General features: G+C 43.6%; 2 protein-coding genes across 6 annotated transcripts in view; one reads left to right on the forward strand and one right to left on the reverse strand.

Annotated features, from left to right (window-relative positions):
• On the reverse strand, positions 1-16,986 carry LOC310856407 (uncharacterized protein). Of its 4 annotated transcripts, XM_083761822.1 has the most exons (12): positions 16,961-16,986; positions 14,128-14,221; positions 12,537-12,604; positions 11,684-11,912; positions 10,882-10,998; positions 8,429-8,592; positions 8,227-8,306; positions 7,095-7,319; positions 3,653-3,820; positions 2,563-2,641; positions 1,166-1,324; positions 1-414 (listed from the first exon to the last, which is right to left on the reverse strand). In XM_083761822.1, the coding sequence occupies exons 3-12, from the start codon at positions 12,600-12,602 to the stop codon at positions 16-18; spliced, it is 1,686 nt and encodes a 561-aa protein (XP_083617948.1). In that variant the 5' UTR covers positions 12,603-12,604; positions 14,128-14,221; positions 16,961-16,986; the 3' UTR covers positions 1-15. The 4 variants fall into 4 exon arrangements, with proteins under 4 accessions (XP_083617948.1, XP_083617947.1, XP_083617946.1 ...); XM_083761821.1 differs by lacking the exons at positions 14,128-14,221; positions 16,961-16,986 and adding an exon at positions 13,814-14,017; XM_083761820.1 differs by lacking the exons at positions 14,128-14,221; positions 16,961-16,986 and adding an exon at positions 13,790-14,017.
• LOC310856405 (telomerase protein component 1) overlaps positions 14,634-26,459 on the forward strand; it is a 20,152-nt gene continuing 8,326 nt past the window's right edge. The window contains exons 1-7 of one of the 2 annotated variants that reach the window (XM_083761817.1): positions 14,634-14,934; positions 16,981-17,099; positions 19,297-19,589; positions 21,335-21,455; positions 22,740-22,861; positions 24,211-24,297; positions 24,599-24,688. In XM_083761817.1, the coding sequence (XP_083617943.1) occupies positions 14,836-14,934; positions 16,981-17,099; positions 19,297-19,589; positions 21,335-21,455; positions 22,740-22,861; positions 24,211-24,297; positions 24,599-24,688 (931 nt within the window). In that variant the 5' untranslated portion in view covers positions 14,634-14,835. The remainder of the gene's footprint in view (positions 14,935-16,980; positions 17,100-19,296; positions 19,590-21,334; positions 21,456-22,739; positions 22,862-24,210; positions 24,298-24,598; positions 24,689-26,459) is intronic. The other variant, XM_083761818.1, reaches the window with a different exon arrangement.

A 26,459-nucleotide genomic window follows, 5' to 3' on the forward strand; every position in this document is an offset into this window, starting at 1 on the left:
GTTAATTTGCCTCCTCTACGAGTTGAGGTGCTCCACTTGAATAGCAGATGTAGCCACCGTGAGACAGAGGTCCTTGTGGGCGGCGAGGTCCGCCATTGTGACCTGTTTGTACTGGATGTCGCCAGCGGCCACTGTCTTATACTGGTGCAGGTCGAAGGGGCAGGCGATTTGCTCCGCCGTCGGGTACGAGGTCTGGTTCTGCCCCTGCTGCCCACCTCCTCGACCGCCAGCTCCGCCAGGCTGGGCCGCCCCGCTAGCGGCAGCGGCAGCAGCGGCGGCCTCGGCTGCCAGGCTCGCTTGCACCTGGGCCCGTTGGTTTTGGGTCCTCTGTGCCGTGCGCTGTGCTGCGGCCACGACTGACGCCGTCAGTGCGTCCGGGTTGTGTTTCTGCATGTGTTTCACCAGATAGGTCTCCTGAGGGGGATTGTCATTCAATGATTTGTAAAATAAATGTTGTCAGACACTGGACAACAAAACAAGTATAAAACAGATGTCAATGTTTGAGGTGAGCACTGAAATTAGGACCTTTCTGTTATTGGACACTTTCACAGCATAAGGCCATGTTTCGTGGCCATGAGTGGGGTACGCACCCCACACATGCTTAATGCTTAACACAATCAGCGCCGGGATTTCATTCAAAATAGAAGCTTGGGGTGCCGGGAAGATATGCACCCCCGTCCGTCCGTTCCGGACAAAAACTGGGAGATATATTTTTTGCTTGCTTATAATAATCCCTCGCTTCATATTTTGAACGAGAGGCATGTTGAAGTCAGAAATGAAGAGCTTAGTATATCCATCTGGTAAAAACCACGGAGAGCTCCTTAGATTACGCACGCAGAGCCCTTCTTTGTGAGCAGTAAACAGGGAAGTGAACGACAACGTGCATGCGCGAAGAGCAAGGAGTATGGTGCAGAAGGAGAGGCCAACTAAAACATTTAAATTAAAATAAATCAGAATATTTGTCTCTCGTTTGATATCAATGAAAATATGCTAGGACATGTGTACACGTCCTTTGGATCCGTGGGTTTGATTAGTTATGACGTTCCCACACGTTGTACGATCTGAATGGGTTTATGTAATCTTTATTAATGACATGTAGTGTTTGGGCTAGTGGCTAAAGTGTATGTCTATGACGTAGCGATGGGGGCACTCAACAGACACTCACCGAAGTGTAGGTGCGGTTGCAGAGGCCGCAGGAGTAGAGCTTGGCGTGTTTGACCGTGTGTGTGGACAGGTGCACCTCCAGGCTGGCTGCGTCTGTATATCCCCTGTTACAGTTGGAGCACTTGTATGGCTTGTCCTTGTTGTGTTGCCGCCGGTGGGACTGGAAGAGAGAGTGGGTGGTAAAATAATCACTGAAAGCTTTGTTTGTCTCAATTATGTTTCCATTACATTATGTAAATTACATAATGTGTCATTTACATTACATAATGCAAGTGCGTGCAAAAGCACGCACATGCAAACAATAAATACATACATGCACGGTGCTAGAGATAAAAATCTAGACGACACTAAATCTGATATTTATTAATACTACGGCCAGATGTGATGAACCATATGTTCTGCATGTTCATATATAAGCTATGATACTGAAGGAGCTGGTACGTGCCAACAAATGTGAAGTCTGACACATCGGGTTCAGCAGTGATAGGCACTAACCAATGGGACAGATGCGTCCTGCCTGCGTTCACTCCACAGGACTGAGTTTTCACTTTCAGGGATCCAGCACACCAAATGCAAGGCAGACGATCCAGAGAAAACACATGCACTCAATAAATGTGATCTACAATGTTCCCCGCAGAATAGGCATGCTGGGGTTCATGTGGTTAATGGTAATGGCTATTCTTAATAATGTAATGGTGTTTAAATCTTGTCGAGGTCCAGTCACATTATCATATTGCTGGATAATATGGATATTGGATAATAATAATATTTTATAATGTGCATACGTTTTCATTTTGAGTAGTGTACTGTGCATTCCTCTGTCCTCACTTGTACAAATAGCACTAGTCAGAGCCGTATGGCTCTGGAACCGGTCAAAGAACTACACATCCGGAAAAACAACACTTTGTTGAAACTGCCCACCAGCTGCCCAAAGCCCCGGAAGATATCAAAGGAACGGACAGAAATGGCCGGAAGACGGAAGTGCAGCATGGGCTTGCGACGACCAGCTGACTCAATTTGTCGCGCATGTCTGCCCCCGTACCTACACACAGTTACCCACAACACCTTCATGTGTTTCCGGTTCAAGTCTACTACTGAACCAATCAACTGTAGCCATGCCCAGGCGGTGGCGTAACCGTCTGGGCACCCGACTGTGAATACAGTCGCAGTGTGCCGCGGGTTCGACTCCCGAGCCTGACACAGCCTTTACTGCACGTCTTCCCCCATCTCTCTCCCGTTTCCTGTCAGCCTACTGTCTGTCCCTTCAAAAAACCAATAAAAGGCGTAAGCCGCAAAAAAAAAAGAAATCAACTGTAGCCATGAAAAACTGACCTGGAACAGGAAACGGGAATGGAAAAAGGCATAGAGCGTATTCTGCAAAATTAGGGAACTGATTACCTGCAGGTTAGAGAGCTGTGTAAAGGATTTCTCACATCCTGGATGGACACATTTGTAAGGTCGGTCTCCCGTATGAATCCTGCGCGCACACACACACACACACGTTTGGATTAAAAAAAAATGTTTCATTGATTCTGATCAAATACATTAATTTACCAACCCCTAACTCACTCCCATCACTACTACATGCCAAACCATGAGTGGTGTAGTCTACAACGATATGCAGGCGAACGTTCTATGCCAGACAGTGGCCTTGTGGTTAGAGTGTCCGCCCTGAAACTGGGAGGTCGGGGTTCGATCCCATACCTCATACCAAAGACTGTAAAAATGGGACCCAATGCCTCCCTGCTTGGCACTCAGCATCAATGGGTTGGATTGGGGGGTCAAATCAACTAACCAAATGATTCCCGAGCGCGGCACAGCTGCAGCTCACCGCTCCAAGAGATGGGTCAAATGTGGAGAATTTCACTGCGGTAACGTGTGTGACAAATCGTACGACTTTGACTGCAATATTGATTTATATTGAATCACGTATGAGCAAAGAAGGTACACACTCGCGAATCAGCACTATGTGTAACACCCATCCCAGGTAGCTATGAGGTTTCTTATGTAGTAGTACTCTGGGCGGGGCCTGAGTTTGTTTTAATGAAATGTAGACTACTACATGTAGTCTAATTTATTAACGTTTTAACTCTGTACTTAGAATATAATTACGTTATACTCAATTAAAGTACGATATAAAATTACTTGCTTTTAACTACTTTTTAAACAAGCATTACCCAACATGAATTATATGATTACCATACAAGAATTCTTTCTTTCTTTCTCTTTCTATACATGAACTCTGTGAGCTATGACACAACAAGATTACTTTAACTTTAACTACCTAACGTAGGTAGGGATAAAAAATAATCCTAACATGATTGTCTTATATCAGTTAACAAAACATTTTGGTTAATAGAAAGCATGACCATGCATCCCTATCCTCCTGTGCTTCTCACCACTGACCTCACCTGTAATGACCTCACCTGTAATGACATCACCTGTACTGTGGAAGATGAGAAAGCCGAAGCCTTGAAGATTCACTTACCTGTTGTGCTGCTGAAGGTGACTGAGCTGTCTGAAGTTCTTCTGACAGAACGAGCAGGTGTAGGGTTTCACCCCCGTGTGGATGCGTACATGCTGCGCCAGGTAGCTGGAGTTGGCGAACGACTTGGTGCAGTGGGGACACTTGTGGGGTTTTGACTCCGTGTGGTTGCTTTTGGGCAAAACAAAGTGTCGGTGAAAGAGAGAAAGGAAGGGAAGTGTGAATGAGTAGCGAAATACGAGTAGTGACATCCCTTGTTTGGAAATACACAGTTTAAAGGACCACTTTGCGACATTTCAACCCATCTTCATTGAACTGGTCCTCATTAATGTTCATGATAAAATACCACAATATTATCATGAACATTAGTGAGGACCAATTATATGAAGATAGAAAGATGAAAGCGAATCTCACAGAGCTAAAAAGAAACAATGTCTGAATACAATTAACAGCAAGACAAATTCACTAAGGAGCAACAAAAATATCGTATAGATAATAAAACACAAACAGCGGTAAAAACAGTGGTTAGGACAAAATCATTTTACAGAACATCTAGCCCTGTAACACATGCACGTTCCCCAATGTTGCTAAAATGGTTTTCCTGTACTTTTGGCAAGTTCATGTTTTTTTTAAGTTAACTTTATTCTCCTTATTTTATTGTATTTGTCACTAGATCCAGTAGTATTATCACTATCTTGTTGTTATATTGTATTGTTGGCAGTCTTGAGGAACATTTAGCTGCTTGTACCTGAATGAACTATAGTGACAAATAAAACCCTCTTGAAATCAACAGAACAGGGATTGGTGGGAAATGGTATGATTCCATGTGTAACAAATTGGCCCAACAGGTCTAGCAACATCTGTCCAAGCCTGTCAGGAATGGAGGTCATTCCAGGGAAAGAAAGCTCGTTAAAATACAAAACATGTACAGCATAAGCATGCTCTCACATTCTACAGTCAGTGCCCTGTAGTCTGATTTGTACCTGAAAAAAGCTTTCAGTTGAGTCAGCAAGGACTTTCTATCAACAATCATAGCATAAAAAAAGGGGACAATATTTGCATAATATAGGTCGCACATTGAATCGTAAGCTGTGATTTTAGTTCCCTTATCATTACCGTAAGTATGTTTGATGTGGTCATAAACGGCAACAATAATTTGGCTCCCTGAACAAACTAATAGGTCATAATAACTGCAAGCCATTGGTAGTATACTCGTTTCTGGCAGATGAAATCGGTTTAAACATAATTATAGGGGCTAACAAGTTACTCCGAATACACCCAAATATTAAATAGTATCTCCAGTAATGATCATAAAGGTATGAAGCAAACAAAACATACAAACAACATTAGCAGTAGGGGATAATGAGTGGAAACAGTGAGAACAGAAAAAAAGAAAAAACATTTTCATTTCCATTCTGAAGATGTGCTCGGCCGTCATTCAATGAAGAGCGGGGGGTAATGATGCAAAGCGACACACAGAGCGGGGTTGAATGGAAAAGCAAAAAATTCTGCCTATGAATCGGAACATCAATATGCATTCCCAAATGTGTTTGTCTGTTTGTATTCAGTATGCATGTTGGAAGCAGAAAAGGCAGCAGATTTAGAGGAAATGACAGCAGCACATCAGGGCATACAAAGAAAGGGAAGTGTACGACAGTAAGAAAACAAGCATGCGTTGCAAACAAGTGGATACGCTGAGAAAAAAAAAGGGTAGAAATTCACATTATACCAGTCGATATCTCCATGCATTTTAAATGATGTTCTAATTACCCTGTAAATTATGCAACACCTTATTTTTTAAACGGGTCTAACTCAAAGGGTGCAATTTGAATTTAAATGTAAAACAATTTCTCTCAAAAAGGTCACTTGTTGGATCAAACCACTCAGCATCGCGCACACAAACACCTACATAGTGGATGAATATGAGCATATGTGCACATGTGCACGCACGCACACACTCACACACACACTCACACTCACACTCTCACACACTCACACACTCACACACACACCCGTGATCCAGGAATAAATCGAGTCACTTTTCCATAGCACAGTAACTACTCGGGATGCTACTCTGTGATTCCCAGCAGGGCCAAGCAGAGCCAAAGGGGCGTCGCTCACACAAATGTATTGTACACACAGGTATGTGCGCAACTGTCCTCGCCAAATCCGGCCACAGCGGGATGTCTGGTCAGTACATTTTAGTGAGACTGCATGTGAAGAAGAAAAAAATCACGTGCACGAGTGGAGCATCTGTGTGCGGCTAGTGACAACGGCTCAATTTATTAACAGGGAGCGGAAGACAATCAGAGCCTGTGCCCATATGCTTGTGCAGTTGGTGGGTTTCCAGCTATTGATTTATCAGAGTATCCTCAACAGCGAAGAACCAATCACAGACAAACACAATCGAACGGACAAACTCACAAGTCATGAATTACTGACACTTGTTGTATTGATGTATTTTGGATGTTCTCAATGAGATGTAGACTTGATCATGACCCCTTAGAGCCTGCACTCTTTCCTTTGTGTATATCACAAGCCATTGCACATACTGTAAGTAATATAGCCCAGTGCAGTATGGGATGAAACACAACTACAGACTACATCTCTAATTTAGGGAGTCAGGTTTAGTGAGTTCAGGTAGCCTGTCCTGTTTATCTATCTATCACAGAGATAGTTTGGTTATTTATTCGTTATATAGTTGTTATTTTGCTGATATATAGTTGTGAATATGTCAGTGTTTGTTTATCAATGAATGGGAACATCTTCTTGCATTTATTTCATACTTAATCTGTTTGTGTTGTGATGAGACCTATAGCAAAGAGCGTTCAACAATTACAACCATTTAACTAGATGTTATGAATGAGAAATTAATCAATGTTTATCAACTGCATAGCCTATTTCTTCTTTCCTTATCGATACCATAAACTAAACCAAAAGAGCAAATAGAGTATAAAATAATCAAATGGACAATTGCACATGGGGGGTCTACAGGGAATCTGTGATCTTGTTTGAAGGAGGGGGCATTATTATATTATACAATGACAGGTCAAGATGAGAGACACACAGGGGACAAGGAGTGCCGCAAGTTTTCTGCATAATTAACTTCCCATTGGAACACATTGCACTTTCCTGTGTATAATCTCGATAACCCACTGCTAAACGACACCTGAGGGTTTTGGTCCAAATGAAGTGTGAATCTTAATTAATCCTAATTTTAATTAATCATTCGCAACCATGATGTCATAAAAGCGAACGTCATGATGGATCGTGATCACACCACAGCCATGAGAGTTTAAGGCACTCAAATCTTGACACCACCACCAGCCTAAACATAATGGGTATAGCTCAAGGCTTGTGTGTGTGTGTGTGTGTGTGTGTGTGTGTGTGTGTGTGTGTGTGTGTGTGTGTAGCGGGGTAGGGTGGGTCGTTTGGTCTGCAGTACCGTGTGTGCTGCTGTAAGTGACTGAGCTGCCTGAAAGATTTCTGGCAGTAGGAGCAGGTGTAGGGCTTGGCCCCGCTGTGGATGCGGATGTGCTGCGCCAGGTAGCTGGAGTTGGCGAACGACTTGGCGCAGTGAGGACACTTGTGAGGCTTGGCCTCTGTGTGCGACTTGGAGTGGATCTGCATGTCTGATTTACTGAAGAAGGTCGCCGCACACATCCGGCACCTACAGGGGCGGAGAGACACAGACACACAGGACAGGAATAGAAGGAGACGAAGGAGGAAGGAAGGAAGGAAGGAAGGAAGGATGGAAAGACGGAAGGAAGAATATGGAGAAGGATAGGAAACGGGGAGGGAGACGAGAGAGAGAAAAGAGAGAACAGAAATAGTAAAATGGGAAAATAAAAATGAAGGTGAAGATTGTTGGAAAGGAGATGATAACCCACAGAGAGGAACGAGACACACAATGAAATGCAGTAAACCAATGAAAAGAAATAACCAAAATAACAGGTGTGAAATGAAAGTGAGGGCAAGAAATACAACATAAAAACATTTTTAAAAACGGCGAGTTAACACATGGGAGAGGCGAGGGGGAGGGGAGGGCGTCAGTGAAAACTAAAGGGGAGCTACTGTAGCAGCAAGAGAAAAATAGAGACAGCCAAAGAGATCCTGAGACTAAAAGGCCATGCAATAAGGAAAGGAACAGAAGAAAGGACAGCAGTGTGATAGGTGTGTGTGTGTGTGTGTGTGCGTGTGCGTGTGTGTGTGTGTGTGCGTGCGTGTGTGTGTGTGTATAGACTGCAGCAGCAGAGAGGCAACTGAACAGCAGCAGAGAGAGCTCACATTGTGTCCGGGACAGCCTGGTCTATAAATCTAAAAGCAGGCGTTTTAATGCCCCTCACCTACAAAAGCAGCAGTGTTCCGCCCCCACAACATGCAGTGAAGCGCATCATGCATGTGTGAGTCTCTGGGACATCCAGTTATGGCCAGTGCATCCACAGAAGCCTTGAACTTAGCATCACTGAGCCAACTTTAAGACAGGACAGGACAGAGGGCTACAGGTGTGCTAGCATTCCACTGCTAGGACATGGAAATACAGGGCAGGGATGCAGACTAGGGCTTTCCGTCCGTACCTGTATGTCTTAGTGCCGCCCTCCTTAACCACGTGGTCGTCGTCTTCGTTTGACAGGTCATACGGATCGCCGACATGATGCTGCAAAGACGCAACTTGTCACAAGTCGATTCTTTTTAAGCAAACGGTTGGGACTGTGGACCTAACTCTGCATCTATTTCCCACATTTAGACATTTCTCTCCCGATGCGTAAATGTTCTTACCTGGCCCCCGGCGGTCAGGTGAGCTAGTATTAACGTCTCATTTCCTGGTGAGAGGGGGTGGCCTGGTATCCTAGGTACCAACGCAGTCACCTTCTTCTTCCTGCCTCGCTTGGACGGTGTCGGCATGACAACCACATGGGACATCCCGTTGCCATCTTTTTTGTCTAATGGGAGAAGAACAACATTACATGGTTACAGGAGAAAATGCATCCCCAAAATCTAGGTGTAGGTTTCACCAAATTCCCACTGTGTAATGTGTCTGGAATGGGCACGTTCCTTGCACTGTGAAAAATGAACTAGAATCGAGGGACTGCTTCTGTATATTTATGAGCCATTTTAAACACAATTTATATTTTAATGCAATATGATTATTGAGAAATATGGTTTTTAAATTAAATTCTCTAGAAATTGTGGAACCCAGAGAGTGAAAATGCTTTGTACAGGCATATCAAAACATTTTAAACAATTTACCTAACAGACGTGAGCAATGTATTGCAAACAATTAATGGATGGATTGCCATGAAATTTACTGTGCACATTCAAGCTCCTTATAGGACGAAACCTCTTCGTTCTGGTGACCCCGTGACCCTCCAGCTCCACCATCAGGCCAATGTTTAAATTATTAAAATAAACAATGTATCTCCTGAACCCTCCTTATTTGCTATAAGCATTCCTAAGAGGCAGAAACCTATAGACCTCTTTCATGGTGGCCATTTTGACAGATAAACACAGCTGACGCGTATACAGTAAATTAAAGTTATGAAACACAAGCACAACTCATGTTATCTGCAAATGGCCTCTGTGAAAAAGGTCCATTGATTCTTGGTGAGGTGAACACATGACTCTTCATCTTGTGCCACCAACAGGTCAAACTATCAAATGGGCAACAAACAAGTTCCTTTCCTTTGTAGAAACAGTGAAACACTGTATCAGGAGAACTTAGAAACGGGATCCAGGCACACAGGTGGACCCCGATGTCAGCCAAAACGCATTAGTAGCCAACACTGAGCTTTTCAAATCATCTCCGAAGAGCATGTGACCGCAGTTGGATACAAGCACAGACCTATGCAGCTGTCATGTATCTCTTGTTGTGTAACAAATAAGAAAGCTAGGGGGATTTTAGGCCTTCACGCCTTGCATTCTTGTTACTTAATGACATACTTTGGATACATTGGAATGGACATACAGTAGGAAAGGCAACAACTCAGAGAACAAACATCTGTGTAAAGTTACACAGAAAACCATAGTGGCCATCTCTTATTCAGCTCCTAGTGCTCAGCTTACACTCCGATGTCAAATGATCGTTGGGGTTTCTCGTTTCAAAATGTAGTGCAAATAAAAAATAAAATAAAAGATTGTTGCCCAACACAGTCTGGTCACTGAGCAATAACAAGAAAAGCAGGGTTATTGTGCATCTTTATGGGTTGCAAAAACAGCACAAGTGGTGTTGCCAGATTTTCCTATCCTCAAAAAGCCAGGAGCATCAGAAAAGAATTAGGTGAACCCAGCAAAACAGATTTATTCCACTAAATCCTCAAAGCCACCAGTTTACGAAACAATGGAAGCTTCAGAGAGATGTTGTTTAATTGGATCCCCATTACTACTCTTCCTCGGGTCCAGAGAATTTGTACTTATGGTCACCAGTTTGGGTTTTGTACAATGTCGGTAATCGATTTTTGAAGGAGATTTTTTAATGTTTTTTGTGGCTTTCACCTTTATGGAGGGACAGACAGTAGGCAGACAGGAAATGGACAGAGAGATGGGGGGTGACCAGTGGTGTCATGCTCGTAGAACGCAGTACCACGCCGTGGTACCAATACATTTTTGATGTGCACACGCAGGGACGGAACGGTGCACGCGCGTACACGCTAGACCACGTCCCCCCACATAGCGCACTGTACCCAAAAACCCTTTGGTCAATTGCTAGCCTACTTGCACAACAGGTTTCTAGCTGGCAGTGAGTGTCCCCCCGGCCGACACTTCCCCCCCAGATTTACACCGTGTCAAGTACGAGTACCCGAATCAAATCATTAGTATTTGTTTACCATGAACGTCCTCATACACTGCACAAAGGCAACACAGTTGAGTAAGTTTACTCCATTACTCATTCTGGTGTTCTTAAGAATGTCTCGTCCTCGTCCTCCACCGAGTAAGAAGAGATTCCTTCAAAGCAAACTTTTTAGTTATGCTACTACTATAGCCGCACCTCCTACAACTCAGACGCAAATGCAATCTGCATTTTGTTTATCCTTTCCCACAATTATACATGTGCAGTGTACTGTGTTGACATAGTTTTGTATTATGGCCTACACATTTTAATTCAAGTTCCTAAAGTTTCCTACTACTATTAAATATTTATACACCTTTGTATACACCTTTGTATACACGGCCTTTGAAGAAGATTTTGAAGGAGATTAATAATCATTCATCGCAATTTTCATCATGTGTGTTACCTGCATTAGGAGCATGGAGTGCCGAGACAATCATGGTAGTGGTAGGATGGCCGACAAAAGACTGGGAGGAGGTGGGAGAGACTAGCGTTCCCTGAGGCGTTGTGATGACCAGACCAGCTACACAGAGACACAGACGGACAGAATGAAACATGATAAACCCGTCTCTCTTTCCAGCTGCCATTAACACATTTCCTGTCAAATTAAGAACTAATTATGTCAAATGCACCCACCTCACAATGATGTTTCAGTGACCCCAAAACACATCTGAAGGAGAGAACAAAACTAACAATCCTAATGACATAATGGCTCACTTGCTGCCGTGGTAAACTTGGCTTGTGTAAGAATACCTATTAGACATCACCAGACAAATCAGTAGGCGGAGATCTATGATCTTCTGGCTATGGGAAATTGGCCAAGGCAGTGGGTCAGGGGTAGAGTGGCCGCATGGAAACCGCGAGGTTCCCAGTTTGATCCCGGGCTCCCCCAGAGTTAGTGCCGAAGTGTCCTTGAGCAAGACTCTCCCGATGTGCAGGTTGGTGCCTTGCATGGTTTCCTCCGCCATTGGTGTGTGAATGTGTGTGTGAATGGGTGAATGTAAAGCACAATCGATAGTGGATAACGCCTTGGATAACGGGCGTTATATAAATGCACCATTTACTATAACAAATCCACAGACAGTGTATCGAAATAATCTCTATACATGTCAATGCCGGCCTTAAAAAGGTGAATACGTGTTGCCGTTACAGACATTGAGAATCATATATCATGTGTGTCTCTGCCACGCACTCCACCCATGGCTCACCTGCCGTCATGATGCCGGTGGAGGGGACGGGGACAACCGTGATGTTCTGGGTGCCGTGTGTTGGGTGGTGGTGGTGGTGTCCCCCGGCCCCGGCCTGGCCCCCACCGTCGCCCTTGGTGCCAGGGATTGTGAGCACAGCTGTCGAGTAGTGGGGGGTGGAGTAGTGTTGGGTCGTGGGGGTCTTCTCCTGCTGCTCTTTCATCTTGTTGAGGAACATGGCATTCTCAATCTGTCAGCGGTGGAGTAGAGAACAAACAGTGCACGGAAAAATTATATCCAAGTCTATTTTTATATGTGTGGCACGCTCAGGTATGCAGGCATCAAATATTTTTTTGCCCTGAATACAGGGTTCGTGCAGGAGTTCAGAATTCTAATTTGTGTATTTCAAGAGCCTTCAAGAGCTATGACTAAGCTATAGATTTTCTGATGACGCAAATTAAGTTGATTTAAGTACTATTCTGACCTTCAAAATAACGTTCAATTCAAGCATGTTCCTTGGATTCCTAGTATCTCCTGTGACATTTCCATCATTCTATTTATCTTTTTAAGATATTTTTTATTTGATAGAATACAGTATAGACAGGAAATGGGGAGAGAAAGTGCCCGGACCACTAGGCCAGCGGCCCATGCCATCATTCTATTTTTAACCTTTTTGCATATTTTATAAAAGTAATAAAAGTATAACAGGGCGGTGCCAGCCTCAGCAATAATGTAGGCCATAGGCAATAGTGCATAGTCTCTCTCACCAAATATGCAACAATAAACTCAAGAGTCAGTTATATTAACTAAATGAGCTTCTTAACCTTCACAAACTAATTACAGAGAAGCCGTTTGAAGATGGGTCCAGTCTTACCTGTCCTTGAACAGTTGGAATGGGGGACCAGAAGTAGGACGAATTAAAGTGGGATTCATCCATCATTTCTTCAAAGGGACAGAAAGAACATTTCATTAGTCCATCTAATTGCAATTTTATATGGACACGTTTGAAGACTCACAATTATCCATTGTTACATCCCATACAAGTAGGCTATAAAGGGAGTGAAATTATTGGGTTTCTAGACATGGCAGAAACACAACAAAAGTTGATGGCTGACAGCTTGTTTGTATAAGGCTAGTTAATACATACACTATTAAAACAATAACAGCCACACACCGAAATCGATTAACCATTTTACATGTCAGAAGACCAATCTACACAACAGCATAATATTCATCCAACAGAGCAAAAGCAACAGCGGTTACATTTTGTGACACTGGAAATTTGGCATGCAATGTATTTGCCAATTGTTCATTTGAATGACAAATTATGAATTTGAAACGGAATCTCTAAAGTCTGGACTGTCTGGTGTACGGCTAATAAAACTGACGGGGGTAAAATGATGTCTGTGTGTGAGTGTGTAGTGAACAAGGAGAAGCATGTCAATGGGTGTTTGTTCTAAACATTTTGTTTACAAAAAAAAAAAAACAACGTTGTCATTCTCTGCCACATATCATGAATCACATATTTGAGGCGACCACCTCTGTTGCAAATGCAACCCATTATGGAATGGATTTTATAAATCGGACCACCATAGTGTAGCTAGTGGTGCATGATCAGATCGACACACTTTGTAAACAATAAACGCTTATTATTGCTTTTAGCCTACACAGATTGTGTGCAGCAGATTGCAGAACGTTGGTGCCGTGCAGAAACGACACAATCACACTATATATTTATCCTTTCGGCGTGACGACTCCATTTCGAGTCCTCAGTCGGCAATGCTAACATATCATACAGCAGAAATATATATAGGCCAGACTTTGTAATTAACGGACACACATGGTCCAGAGTACAGACAGAGCGAGGTGTCCTGCTACTAGCGTACTCGTGCTTGTGAAAAAATAACAAGCAAAGAAGAAGAGAGAGAGAGAGCAAAAAAAAGAAAAAAAAGGCAAGAATAAAAAAAAACCAAAGAGAAGAGAAAAAAACCAAAAGCCCATCTCGCAGACTTCCGGCTGTCTGGAGACGACGGGCGTAGAGTAGAGCAGGCAGGCGGAGAAAAAAATCGGCGCAAATTTTTTTAGCACAAAAAACACTGTCGTGCAACACAAACACTGGCTATTTACCGGTGATAACGGCTCCCGTCTCACCTCCCCCGGAAGTCCCACGGCCCCGGGACACTTTGGAAACTCTCACCCCCAAATCTGTCCACTTCTAGTGGGGGGATCGACGAGTTTTTTTTTCTCTCCCCCTTGTTGTATTTTTTTTTTCCTTTTTTTTCTCGGCGGATCGAGCTGCTGTCTGTCTGCTCTCACTGAGGTCGTCACACAAAGGAATGCGTGGGGGTGACGTCACTTCCGCCGAGCGAGGCCAATTCATTTTAGAAGGAGAATGAAATTAACTAAGTGACTTTACTCAGAAAGAATCAGCTTTATATATATATTGTCACATCATAGTTTTATACCTGCGTTATAGCAGCAGGGAGTACACTTGGAATGTTTTATCTTTTGCACGGTTCTTGTAAAAGTCCTAGTCTCACATATGTTGTTTCATGTTCACTTTGAAAGAAAAAGAGGAGTGACTTTAATATCCTGTCTGTCCTACATTTCGTTTTACTTAACAGTTTCTTATCCTAGATGCTTTTCAGCTTGTCACTGTGATTTAAAAAAAACATTTTACACTGTTGGACTTGGACCTGCATGACTGCAAGTGCATCCTGGAAAAAACATTCCTGTCTAAATGTATGATTCGTGTTGCATGAGTTACTTTATGCCAAGAATTAAAAAAAGGCACATTTAGATTTTTACTATGCAAAATGAATTACAAACCGTTATTACAAGAACATAACATATAAATAACCCAGCAGCACACACAGGCCCTCAACGGCCCACACGATGTCGCTGTACTGTAAGGACAATCTATATATTCAACATCCGGCAACAGCGACACGTCTCTCGACTGAGCTCTCGACTCAACTGAACTGAACTCCACTCTCTACTACGTGGGGCTGAAACAACATAAACAAATGTATTACTATTTATCTCTCTGAACTTCCCGTAAAGAGGAATGCCGTGGTGCCACTGGTAGGCTGTAGATATTAGACACACTTCTTCCTTCCTTCCCATTCCTTTAGTTTTAGGTCTTAGTTAGGCTACTACAGGTTTCAGATCAGATGGAGGAGGTCACGGAGGTGAGGAAGCTGCAAAAGAAACTGAGACAGATTGAGAATCTGGAGATCAAAATCACTCTCAGCCCAGAGGAAAGACTTAAGGTACCGAAGACTTCATCATGTACTTGTGGTTCTGTAAATCCTCGATTGGTTTTCCCCGCTTGTGCAATAATGCACCGATTATAACTCACTCGAGTGTCTTGCTTCACGAGTCACGACACGATGAATTGACCGTCCAGGACCACAATGTAAACAACAAGTCCCTGTGCTATCCGATTCCTTTTAACAATCATCGTACCAATCTACTGTTTACAAACTGTCAATAAAGTATTCAAAGACAGCACATGAGTGAAACTGGATTTATCACAGGTTAGCGACAACAATCACTCACATGAGTGAAACTGGATTTATCACAGGGTACAATCAACCCATATCTTTCGTCCCCTGCATATTCTGTGTACAGTAGCCTACAGTAGGTATATAGGGCTATTATTTAGGTATTACATATATAGATTGTATTGTAACAGACTTAATCAATTTTGTTGGTTTAATGAAAGGCATTTCTATGCATCAAAAAGATGAGAAACGGTTTCCTGTGAAAATGTAATGTAATCAGCGATGATGTAACACAAACAGAAGGATATGTGATTAACATGAATTAATAATAACAGCTGCTGCTGAATACATAATGTTGACAGCCCTGCAGAGTTCAGAAACCCATACTTTCAGTAGAGTTCACCAGACAAAAAATAATAATTATTAAAATAAATAAATACAATGAATTATTAGTTAATCATAAATTCAATGTGAAAACCTTAGTGTACCGATTGAGAATACATTAAAGCCGACAATAGCAGTACAAAGATAGACAGACAGACCAACCGTTATTGATTCTGCTGGTGAAATTCAGGCAATTATTAAACACAGGACAGATAAAAGTTAATAAAATAACAATAATAAAGAGTAAGCAGGTAGTATTAAATGCAAAGAGATTAGGAATGAAGTACCTTATACATTTTCATCCATTTGAAAATAGTTGATCTACAAACTCACATTTTATAGGCCTAGATTTGTGACATGGGACATAATGAGTACCTTCTACTTTTTGTACTTTTACTCATATAACCGAGTATTTCTACATTGTAGTATTGATACTTTTACATATGAGTACTTTTTCTACCACCACTGTATCAATGTAGTCAAAGTCCACTAATAGTATATCAACAATACTGGATTCTTAATAGGACTGGTTGTTAAAGATCCCTAAATATTATATTACTGTAAATGTATTCAAAGTCAACTGAATTAACAGTGGTATAAAAATTGTCAAAGTGTACACATAGACAATCTATACTCACTGACTAGATTGACTGTTAAATATGTAGCCTCTGCCTACCCAACATAGCAGTCAATCCACAGACAGTCAATCCACATAGTGATAAACTATTTGTGGTAGTTAATGAGCTACAGTTATTTGGTGAGAAAACGTAATCAACAGCGTTTACATTACCCAGTCGCTGACTGTGCATCTTAATCACATCACAGGTTCAGTTGTACTCTTCTGCTTTAGCCCCAGAGACCCACATAGTCTTAAATTCAGTTTTCCTTCCTTCCTTCCTTCCTTCCTTCCTTCCTTCCTTCCTTCCTTCCTTCCTTCCTTCCTTCCTTCCTTCCTTCCTTCCTTCCTTCCTTCCTTCCTTCCTTCCTTCCTTCCTTCCTTCCTTCAATCTATCCTTCACTCACAGACTTACTACACACCTGAACCTCTGCATCAAAAAGCTGGCATAATGAGTGCATATTACAAGTTACAACCCAATGATTAAAGCAAGGCAGATTATACTGGCCATGCCTAATTGCCCATGGAGTTAGTGAAGTACCGCAATTGCCTTACATCTTGTTCCACGGTTCCACCTCTGAAGTTAATGAATAAAGTGAACCAGGCTACAGCATACAGTATGTCACGCTTGTAAACTGACAGCGGGCTCATTGCCTTGGTGTACTGTGCACACACATCTTGTCGCTCAATCGATGCTCAGTTGCAAGTTGTCGACTAATGAATAAAGACAACCTGAATATGTTTCTATGCATAATGAACAAGCCAAATGTGCCTGGGTGGCCGACCAATCACCTGCCTCCTCTCCTCCTTAGATCTCGAGGAAGGCGGAGCTACGTTCCAGATTGGCTGGACTGGTGCTGCAGCTTTCTGGCTCACAGCAAACTCCTGGGATTGTGGAAGAAGGAAATAAGGAGAAGATGAAAAGACAAGTGTAAGTAGGCAGGGATAATAAGCGACGCGGGAGGGAGAGGGTCACAGAAACGGGAATAAACGAGGGGATAGGTGTGGGCACCAGACAGATGGCGCGAGGCATAAATTCTTCAAAAGCATTAACATTCCCTTTGATGGCTTTGAACAGATTTATTTTTCTTCTGGGGGTCAAATCATGTCATGCTTGCCTTAAAACAAATCTTCCTGGGTTTTGTACCACATCACGTAGAGTCTGTATGATGAGGCTGGAACCCCTTGGATGAGGTCTACAACGTAGACCTCATCCAAGGGTTTCCAGCCCTGTACACCGGCCCCTTGGAGGACCTTCTGGATGCAGATCTCAGCGTGAACCCTTCTGAATCCATCTGTTATGGACAAAACTAGCGGTATATAACTATGGTTATAATCTTTTACATGCACAGAATGTCTACACATTTTTGCTCTATAGGCTCCATGCAGCCTCTGTAGACATTTTTAAAGCACAGCTCAAGACCCACTTCTACAACATTGCTTTTAATTGATCTTTTATTTTTTGTTATTCATGTCCTCACTGTACTGCATTACTGCTTTTTTTTTCATGTCATGAAAGGTGCTATACAAATAAAGTTTTATTATTATTATTATTATTATTATTATTATTATTATAGGGCTTTTAAAATGTTCTGCTCCTCTGTTGGGTTGCATGCATATAATAATTCATGCTTGCACTTTTTTTATTTTACTTCTACAACATCATGAACAGGGGACTACAACTATAACAACTAGATTTAATTAAAATCAACATTGCTAGTATTACCAGTATTAGTTATACAGGTAATACAGGTAATACATTGGGGGGTATTTTTAAGCCTTTATTTGATAGTTACAGTGGAGAGAGACAGGAAATGCAGAGAGAGTATAGACCGATTCCGTAGCGGTTTCATGGTCGCAGCCTACGTATTTCCTGTAGGCGGACTCGACGTAGCTGCGGGGATAAAACCCTCACCAGGCGCACCTCTTCCACAACAGTGAACGGCAGAGTGACTGATGTTAGTTTGCCTCAAACTTTACTCCTTTACCTGCTTTTTTACTAACACTAACATTACAAAGATGCCCAGAACATCGAGATGAACCTGTGTAGTTTATGGCTGCTCCAACAGTAGTGGCAACATAAAAAATAAAATAAAACGGAATGTCTAATATCCACCGCGGTGGCTGAGACCAGAGCCATTGAGTAATTGTTGAGACGAAGCAGGGAAAGATACATATCGCCAGTCTTACCCAATACAAAAAACTTTCTGTTTTATGAACATTAAGGCTGCTGTATTTTATACCTCATACTAAGCATTTAAAGTATGAGGTATAAAGTACACTGGCGTTATGTATCTTTCCCTGCTTCGTCTCAACCATTACTCAATGGCTCTGGTCTCAGCCACCGCGGTGGATATTAGACATTCCGTTTAATTTTATTTTTTATGTTGCCACTACTGTTGGAGCAGCCATAAACTACACAGGTTCATCTCGATGTTCTGGGCATCTTTGTAATGTTAGTGTTAGTAAAAAAGCAGGTAAAGGAGTAAAGTTTGAGGCAAACTAACATCAGTCACTCTGCCGTTCACTGTAGTGGAAGAGGTGCGCCTGGTGAGGGTTTTATCCCCGCAGCTACGTCGAGTCCGCCTACAGGAAATACGTAGGCTGCGACCATGAGACCAGCTACGGAATCGGACTATAGGGGAGTAACATGCAGCAAATGGTACGGCCACCGGCCGAAAATCAAACCAGGGACTAGTTGATGTCAAGGGCATTTTCCTCACATGTGGTACAGTAAATGCCCTAAAACACTTGGCTGTTCGATTGCCAGTATTTCAGAGCTTGTAGTAGTTATGTAAAGTCAAATTGCAATATATATCCTTATGTATCTTTTATTGTATCTTTCTCCCTCTACATGGATTGTTACTCGCAGGACAAAGTGGTTCATGAACTCACTGCTGACCATTGTCTTTATGAATCTCCTCCATTCTCATACTCTGACCAACTCATTCTCTCAATCTGTCTCACATAATGCCTGCTGTTTGGTTAGCACTTGTGTTCTGTGTTGGAGGGCCCTTAAAACATTCTACTCTACAGTTAGGCATGCTGTCACAGAGGTCCCTTTGCATATTGATCATTCCGTGACTTTGTGTTTCTTTTTTCCTCTTCCCTGTTCTGCTTGAGCACAGGGAGGACAGCTCTGGGGCCGTTCCATCACAGTTGCCTCCAGCCTCAAAGATCCCCAAGGGGGAACCAAGTGCCCAGGTTGTGCGGCCAACGCTGGCTGGCTCACAGACAGAACTAGGAACCGAGGAGATCCAGGTGGGATTAGAGGGGGAGAGATCAGAGACAGGCAGAAGGCGAGATACAGCGGGAGCAGCCAAATCGTCAAGCCACCGCACAGATTTGTCAGAGGACTGTCCAGCCCTGGCTGCCAGTGCAGCAGAACCCAGGACGGAAACACAGCAACTTGAGCAAGAAGGTGGGCTAATTGCGTGTGCGTGTATATGTGAGTGTGTATGTGCACATATGACCATGTGTCACACAAAATGTGTCCCTGGCAAAACTCGGACAGCGTCCGACCGCCCGGGCGTGTGTCTCATGTAACTAGACCAACAGAGCCAAATGGCAATTCAGACGCTGAGCCCCCTCCTTCTGTCATCCTATTGGTTGACCTACATGACATCACAGCCCCAGGAAGAAGTACGATAACTATAGTGGACTTGCTTCTCGAACCTAATAATAAAATAACCACAATAAAATCATAGATATATCTCTACTATTGACTCGATCTTTTCATTACTGCAGTGCAGTCCCAATTTTTAGAAGGTGGCATATCTGTTTCCTGTTCCAGTTAATTTCCCCATAGCTTTGTTTTATTTTGGCTTGGCAGCAGGTTTGAACAAAAAATAACATGTGTTTCCAGCTGCATGGAAGCACATTTTCACATGGGGTGTAAACATGCCACGGTTACAAGTTACAACTCCTAATTACTACCACTAGTATGACTAATAATAATTATAGTATAATCTCGGCTGTTGTCTGTGGTTTATACATTTGTGAAAAAATGAAAGATTAAACTGCATCTCTGCAGAAGGGTGTTGTACCGTACGTAACAAGACAACACCGATCTGACCTTTCAGTCTGTGTCTGCCTCCCTGAGGGACACGGCGTGTACTTCCTCTGAGCCATATTATCAACTCATGGCTTCACGGCAACATCATCATCATCCACATTGAGGAACACTGATGTGTTTTATCTTCAGTTAAGCAAACGCATTGGTTTTAAAACGTGTTGTGCCCCAAGCACATCAAAGGGCAAGCCCAAATCTCAAAGGCACACCTGTATTCTTGCAAAAACTAATACTGTGCACATCACTTGGTACAGGTGCTGGGTTCAAAAGTAACCAAGCCAAGGCTCTTCATCTGGTCAAACTGGTTTGATAACTTTAGTTTGATAACTTTTGGAGCAGATGAGTGTGTGGGTTCTTTTCTCTTTCTCTTTTACACCTGTATTCTTATCCATGCAAAATTCTTATCAATGCCATTACCACCAGCATCATTGTAGGTGTCACAAGCGACACATCTAAATAGGAAATAGCCAATCTCGAAGCTCCAAATGGATCATGTGTGAGCTGGTTGCTCAGCTTTCTTCCCCACACAACACTGATATGACATGGCATTCATGAGACATGGATCTTTGTTGTGGCAAATGCACAGAGCACAACTCTGCCACACATCAACTCAAGAGACATGTGTTTCTTTTCTATTCAACCTACGGTGGATCAGTCTGGTCACACCACAATGTGACATCACTCCTTTAGTTTAAATGTCAGATAATGTCAAAATGGAAATAGAAAGGCTAAATAATACATCAAGGAAAAGCAATTATAACTAATAGGTGCAAATGTATTATATAATACATAATTTATTTTAAATGGCAGATTTCCGCATATATAATGATATGCCCAAAACGGGGACAGACTAGAATTTGTGTCTGTTTTTGGAAATGAGTGCTGATATAGTAAATTAAAAGATAATTCATAACTTTCAGTATACTGTATTGCAGTAATAAATAATATGTGGTTGTCCCAAAGCACACCTGGACTTATCTCACGACACCAGTGTGTCTCGGCACACCGTCTGGGTCCCAAACAATAGTCACCGACGTGTCAATACCACTAACTGCGCAAATTAGTTTCCATTCACGTTCTCCTCCCTCTCTCAGACACGTTTGCATCGCTCCAGGCCCTCTGGGAAAAGGCCCGGTTCCGCCTCCGATTCCTTCATGGTCACAGCGACATTGTCACCTGCGTCGTTGCCATTGACAACCTGGTGGTCTCCGGGAGGTAAGTGCAGCGGGGGGTGGGGGGGGTGAAGGGGTGCCTCCGGTAGACAAGAGAGATCTGCAGAATGAATAATGCAGATAAGTATGTCTCTCGCTCTCTCTTTTGTTTCACTCCCTGTCTTGTTTGTCTTGTCTCCCCGTATGTTTTCCCTTTCTCTCACTTTTCTCATTCTGTCCCCCATCACTCTATTTTATTTCTCTCTCCCTATCGCCCCTCTCTATCCCCATCTCTCTGCATCTGTCTCTTTCCCTCCTGCTCTCTCTCTCTCTGCCTGACAAGTAAATTCCTCGTACACTGATAACTCTGCTGAGGTCTAGTGGTTCAGGTTGAATGCATTTAACCTTGCTCTCTCTCTCTCTCTGTCTCTCTGTCTCTCTCTCTCTCCCCCCTCTGTGAGGTCCCCTCACACCATCTCTCCAATAGAGTGGTTGTACATGGCACAAATGCAGGCCCTCTGTGTGCTCTGCGCGGCGTGGCACATCCCTGGCTGTACTGGCTCCATTAAAACACCCAGGCTTTTTGCTATGTACAGACTCTTAATTTGAACTTGAACGTGCACCGACGTGATAACACAAAGCCTGCATTAATAATTCATTACAGAGGTCTCGGTATAATGACAAGTAGTGCAAATTTGATTTCAGTGTTTAAGAATACGATAATGGATAATCTCGAAGGGCTTTTTGTCCTACTGATGAGTAATAACAGGTGGTTCACCTCTTTGCGCGCACGTGTGTGTGTGTGTGTGTGTGTGTGTGTGTGTGTGCGTGCCTCTGTCTCTTTCTCAATTAAATTCAAAGGGCTTTATTGGCATGAGAAAACATAAAACACAAAGCAAAAGTGGAACTGAAACAATACAATCAAAACAAAATAATGTATGTCCTCCTGTCCACATGTCGAAGTGTCCTTGAGCAAGACACTGAACCCTACATTGCCTCCAATGAGTTGGTCGGTGTGAGCTCGCCACCATTGGTGTGTGAATGTGAGCACTTGAAAGAGCGCTATGAAAATGCAATTCATTAGGAATGCAATTAATTATGTACAATTGAAAGGGAATAGAAATGATGTGTACACAGAGCTGTTACAATGCAACGGAGGGGAATCTAACTTATGTAACTTAATAAACTTATGTAACTTGTATCTCTGTCTGTCTGTCTGTCTGTCTGTCTGTCTGTCTGTCTGTCTGCCTGCCTGCCTGCCTGCCTGCCTGCCTGCCTGCCTGCCTGCCTGCCTGTCTGTCTGTCTGCCTGTCTGCCTGCCTGTCTGTCTGTCTGTCTGTCTGTCTAGTCGAGATACGACAGTGAAAGTGTGGCATGTCCCCACGGCGACGGAGCAGAGGAACCTGGGAGGTCACGGTGGAGGGGTCACCTGTTTGTCAGCCCCTCCCCCTGAGTACTGTAAGAGGCTAGGTACGGTAAGCTAACGCACACATAATGTAATGCCTGATTTATGCTTGTTTTCACGTGATTTATTGCACTGAAAATCTACAAGCTCACTAGCGACATTACATTACACAAGGGGATTTTGGCTTACCCTTTGATGTGCATGCACGCACGTGAGCGCACACACACACACACACACAGAACCACACACACACACACACACACACACACACACACACACACACACAGCCACTCACACTGCAGATGAATGGTGATGGTCTGATAATTACAGTACTTAGCTCATCAGATCAGAGAGAGATAACCTTGGAGGATACTGACAGATACGCATACGCACACACACACGCACGCAAGCACACGCACGCACGCATCAAGATTAGCACTGAGTGATGTGGTCCATCTCCAGGTGTGATAATTATAGAGCTGGTTCATGAGATCAAACCCGAAGAGAGACAGGAGAGAATAGCCAGACAGACAGACAGACAGACAGACAGACAGACAACTGACAACCTGGGCTGACCCTCTCTAGTCTCCAGCCACCAACCGTCTATCGCTCCATTTTTAACGCCCTCTCCCGGTCTCTCCCTCCCACTCCCTCTCTCTATCTCTCTCTATTGAACAACAGAGAGTTCCATAGAGAGAGAGAGACAGTCCAAATACTGCGGAGCAGAACAAAATGGGACCACCATACCGAACAATAGTCCATACTGGAACCATGCAGAACACTAGTCCATACTGGAACCATACAGAACAATAGTCCATACTGGAACCATACAGAACAATAGTCCATACTGGAACCATACAGAACAATAGTCCATACTGGAACCATACAGAACAATAGTCCATACTGGAACCATACAGAACAATAGTCCATACTGGAACCATGCAGAACAATAGTACATACTGGAACCATACCAACAATAAGTCAGACTGGCAGCAGCAACGCACTTTAATTTAATGCTTGGATAACGCTGATTATTGTTTTTGATCATGTGTGCTCGATCAGTCTTTCCATCTCTCTCTCTCTCTCTCTCTCTCTCTCTCTCTCTCTCTCTCTCTCTCTCTCTCTGTCTCTCACTCTGCCTCTGGCATCCCTCTGGCCATCTCCCCTTCTTTTCCTCTTCTCAGATTTTCTACACCATCACTTATTTATTCCCCATGTCTTGTCTTCTCTGTCTATCTCTGATCCTCCTTTCAAAACGGTTCCCTTTCATTCCCCCTTCTGTTGTACCCCAGTGAAGTCCAACCATCTGACTGCCTTATACTCTGTCTGTCTGTCTGTCTGTCTGTCTGTCTGTCTGTCTGTCTGTCTGTCTGTCTGTCTGTCTGTCTGTCTGTCTGTCTGTCTGTCTGTGCAGCACGGTCCCTGTGTCTATCAGAGAAGGAGAGGTTCATCCTGAGTGGCTCAGTGGACTGCTGTGTGAAGATCTGGGCCATTAGCAATGGTAAGGACAACTGACACCAGGTACTCTCACGCACGAACATGCGCACGCACACACACACACACACACACACACACACACACTATATTATAAACACACGTGGAGTCGTGCACACACATTCACATGCATAGTCACAGTGTGTAGCCCATGTGTGGACACACAGCTTCCAGGCTCAAGTTAGAGGTTCTGCATGTACTGTATGTGTGTGCATGCGTGTGTGTGTGTGTTACGTGTGTACCAGTCTGTGCACACAGCTTGTGGTAAATTGACAGTCTAATGATGAACATTCTTCTCTTGCCTTCAGGCCATTGTATAAAGTCCATCTACACCTTCAACGCTGTTACTGCTGTCTGCTTTGTGCCTGAGGGTCCTGGCTACATAATCACTGGATCAGGTACACAACACTTACCGTGTGTGTGTGTGTGTGTGTGTGTGTGTGTGTGTGTGTGTGTGTGTGTGTCTGTCTGCGTGCGTGCGTGCCTGCGTCTGTGTGCGTGCGTGCGTGTGTGCGTGCAAGTGGGTGTATAGTGTGTGTTTGTGTGTGCGTGGGTGTATGTGCATGAAAGAAAGAGAAAGAAAGAAAGAGACAAGTGTGTGTGTGTGTGTGTGTGTGTGTGTGTGTGTGTGTGTGTGTGTGCGTGTGCGTGTGCGTGCATGCATGCATGCGTGTGAGAAAGGCAAGTGGGTGTATAGATCTTGTGTGTGGAGAGTGGACAGTTTATGTGAATGTATGTCTCTGAGTGTGTGTGGGGTGTTATTGATTTCCGCATGTGTTTGTGAAGTATGTATAGTTACATGTGGGTGTATTTATGCATGCTTGTCTGTGTACCTGCATGAGATATAGATGCAATTAGCTCGCTCTGTGTGTGTGTGTGTGTGTGTGTGTGTGTGTGTGTGTGTGTGTGTGTGTGTGTGTGTGTGTGTGCATTGGGCACGCACGAAAAAGGGTGTCAATGGTACAAACAGCGAGAAGAAAATAATTGGAACAGTGGGTTCATCTATGTGTGTGTGTGTGTGTGTGTGTGTGTGTGTGTGTGCACGTCCGTACGTGCGTGCTTGTGTTGGGATTGTGTACTGTAGGTGTAGTGTAGGGAGGAGTACTGTAGAGGGCATAGAGAGTAATTAGAACAATTCACAATGTTCTAGGCAGCTGTGTGTCTGTCTTTCCATCTGTCGTGTGTGTGTGTGTGTGTGTGTGTGTGTGTGGTGCGTGCGTGTGTGTGTGTTTCTGTGCGTGCGTGTGCTCAATAAATATGTGCTTGTGTGTATGCATGCACTCGCACATGTGTGTGTGTGTGCGTGTGTGTGTACATACATATGCTGGCAAACAAATCCACATGTGTTGTGAATGCACGTGCATGCATATAGTATATATATGCTCTCATGCATTTGTGTGTACTACACACCATCCACACAAACGTACGCTTGCACGTCTGCTGCTCCCATATGTCTACGAGCAAGCCCCCTTTTAGCAGTGTGTGGGCAGCAGGCAGCCGGCAGCGTCTGCCACCGCGCCTCCGTCTGGGGCGAAGAGTGAGCGACTGAGTGCTTTAGGCACACAGGCCAGTGGAGCAAGCGGCTGACTCACGGCAATAGGAATGGACAGCTCTGGTGGCGAGGACGAGGGAGGCGGGGGGGGGGGGGGGGGGGTGCTCAGGTGGGTTTCTACCAGTACTGGCACTAGTAATCACTTAATCACTTCCAGTCTGCTGCCTATACAATACAGCCCGGCGGACGCTGGGTTCCTGTGGCCAATACCGATATTATGGAGTATAAGAAGTTATCGGGTCTGACCAATGTGGACATTTTTTTCTTTTTTTACATTTCTATCCCACAATTTTGCCACCCATTTTTTTCACCCAAGTGTCAATTATCTAATGTAATCCTGGGCGGTCTGACCTCATGCTTCCTGCTATGCATGAGGAGTCCAAGCTGCTTCACCTGACAGGGGAGAGTTTCCCCGGCCTGACGTAGCACGTGAAAGGAAAATGTTAGTCCGACCAGTTCCTTTCCCCTCCATCAGGCGCCCCCGGGCTGGCTCGTTTAGAGGCTATGATTACTGTATGTTTTTTGTGAGGGTACCTACCCTAGGGGACACGGGGAGAACATGCACATGCAAATATGGACACAATCTTTTATGAATGCTAATATATACAGTATAGATA

Source organism: Protomyctophum parallelum (genome assembly GCF_964188405.1).
Source record: "Protomyctophum parallelum genome assembly, chromosome: 3".
Classification (NCBI taxonomy): Eukaryota; Metazoa; Chordata; class Actinopteri; order Myctophiformes; family Myctophidae; genus Protomyctophum; species Protomyctophum parallelum.

Excerpts from the sequence above, each read along its gene's own strand:
- LOC310856407 (XM_083761822.1), bottom strand. The coding sequence starts at position 12,602 with ATGATGGATGAATCCCACTTTAATTCGTCCTACTTCTGGTCCCCCATT. Across the intron at positions 8,307-8,428 it reads ACCTGACCGCCGGGGGCCAG|CATCATGTCGGCGATCCGTA; the intron begins GTAAGAACATTT and ends GCGTCTTTGCAG. Across the intron at positions 2,642-3,652 it reads CACCTTCAGCAGCACAACAG|GATTCATACGGGAGACCGAC; the intron begins GTAAGTGAATCT and ends GTGTGCGCGCAG.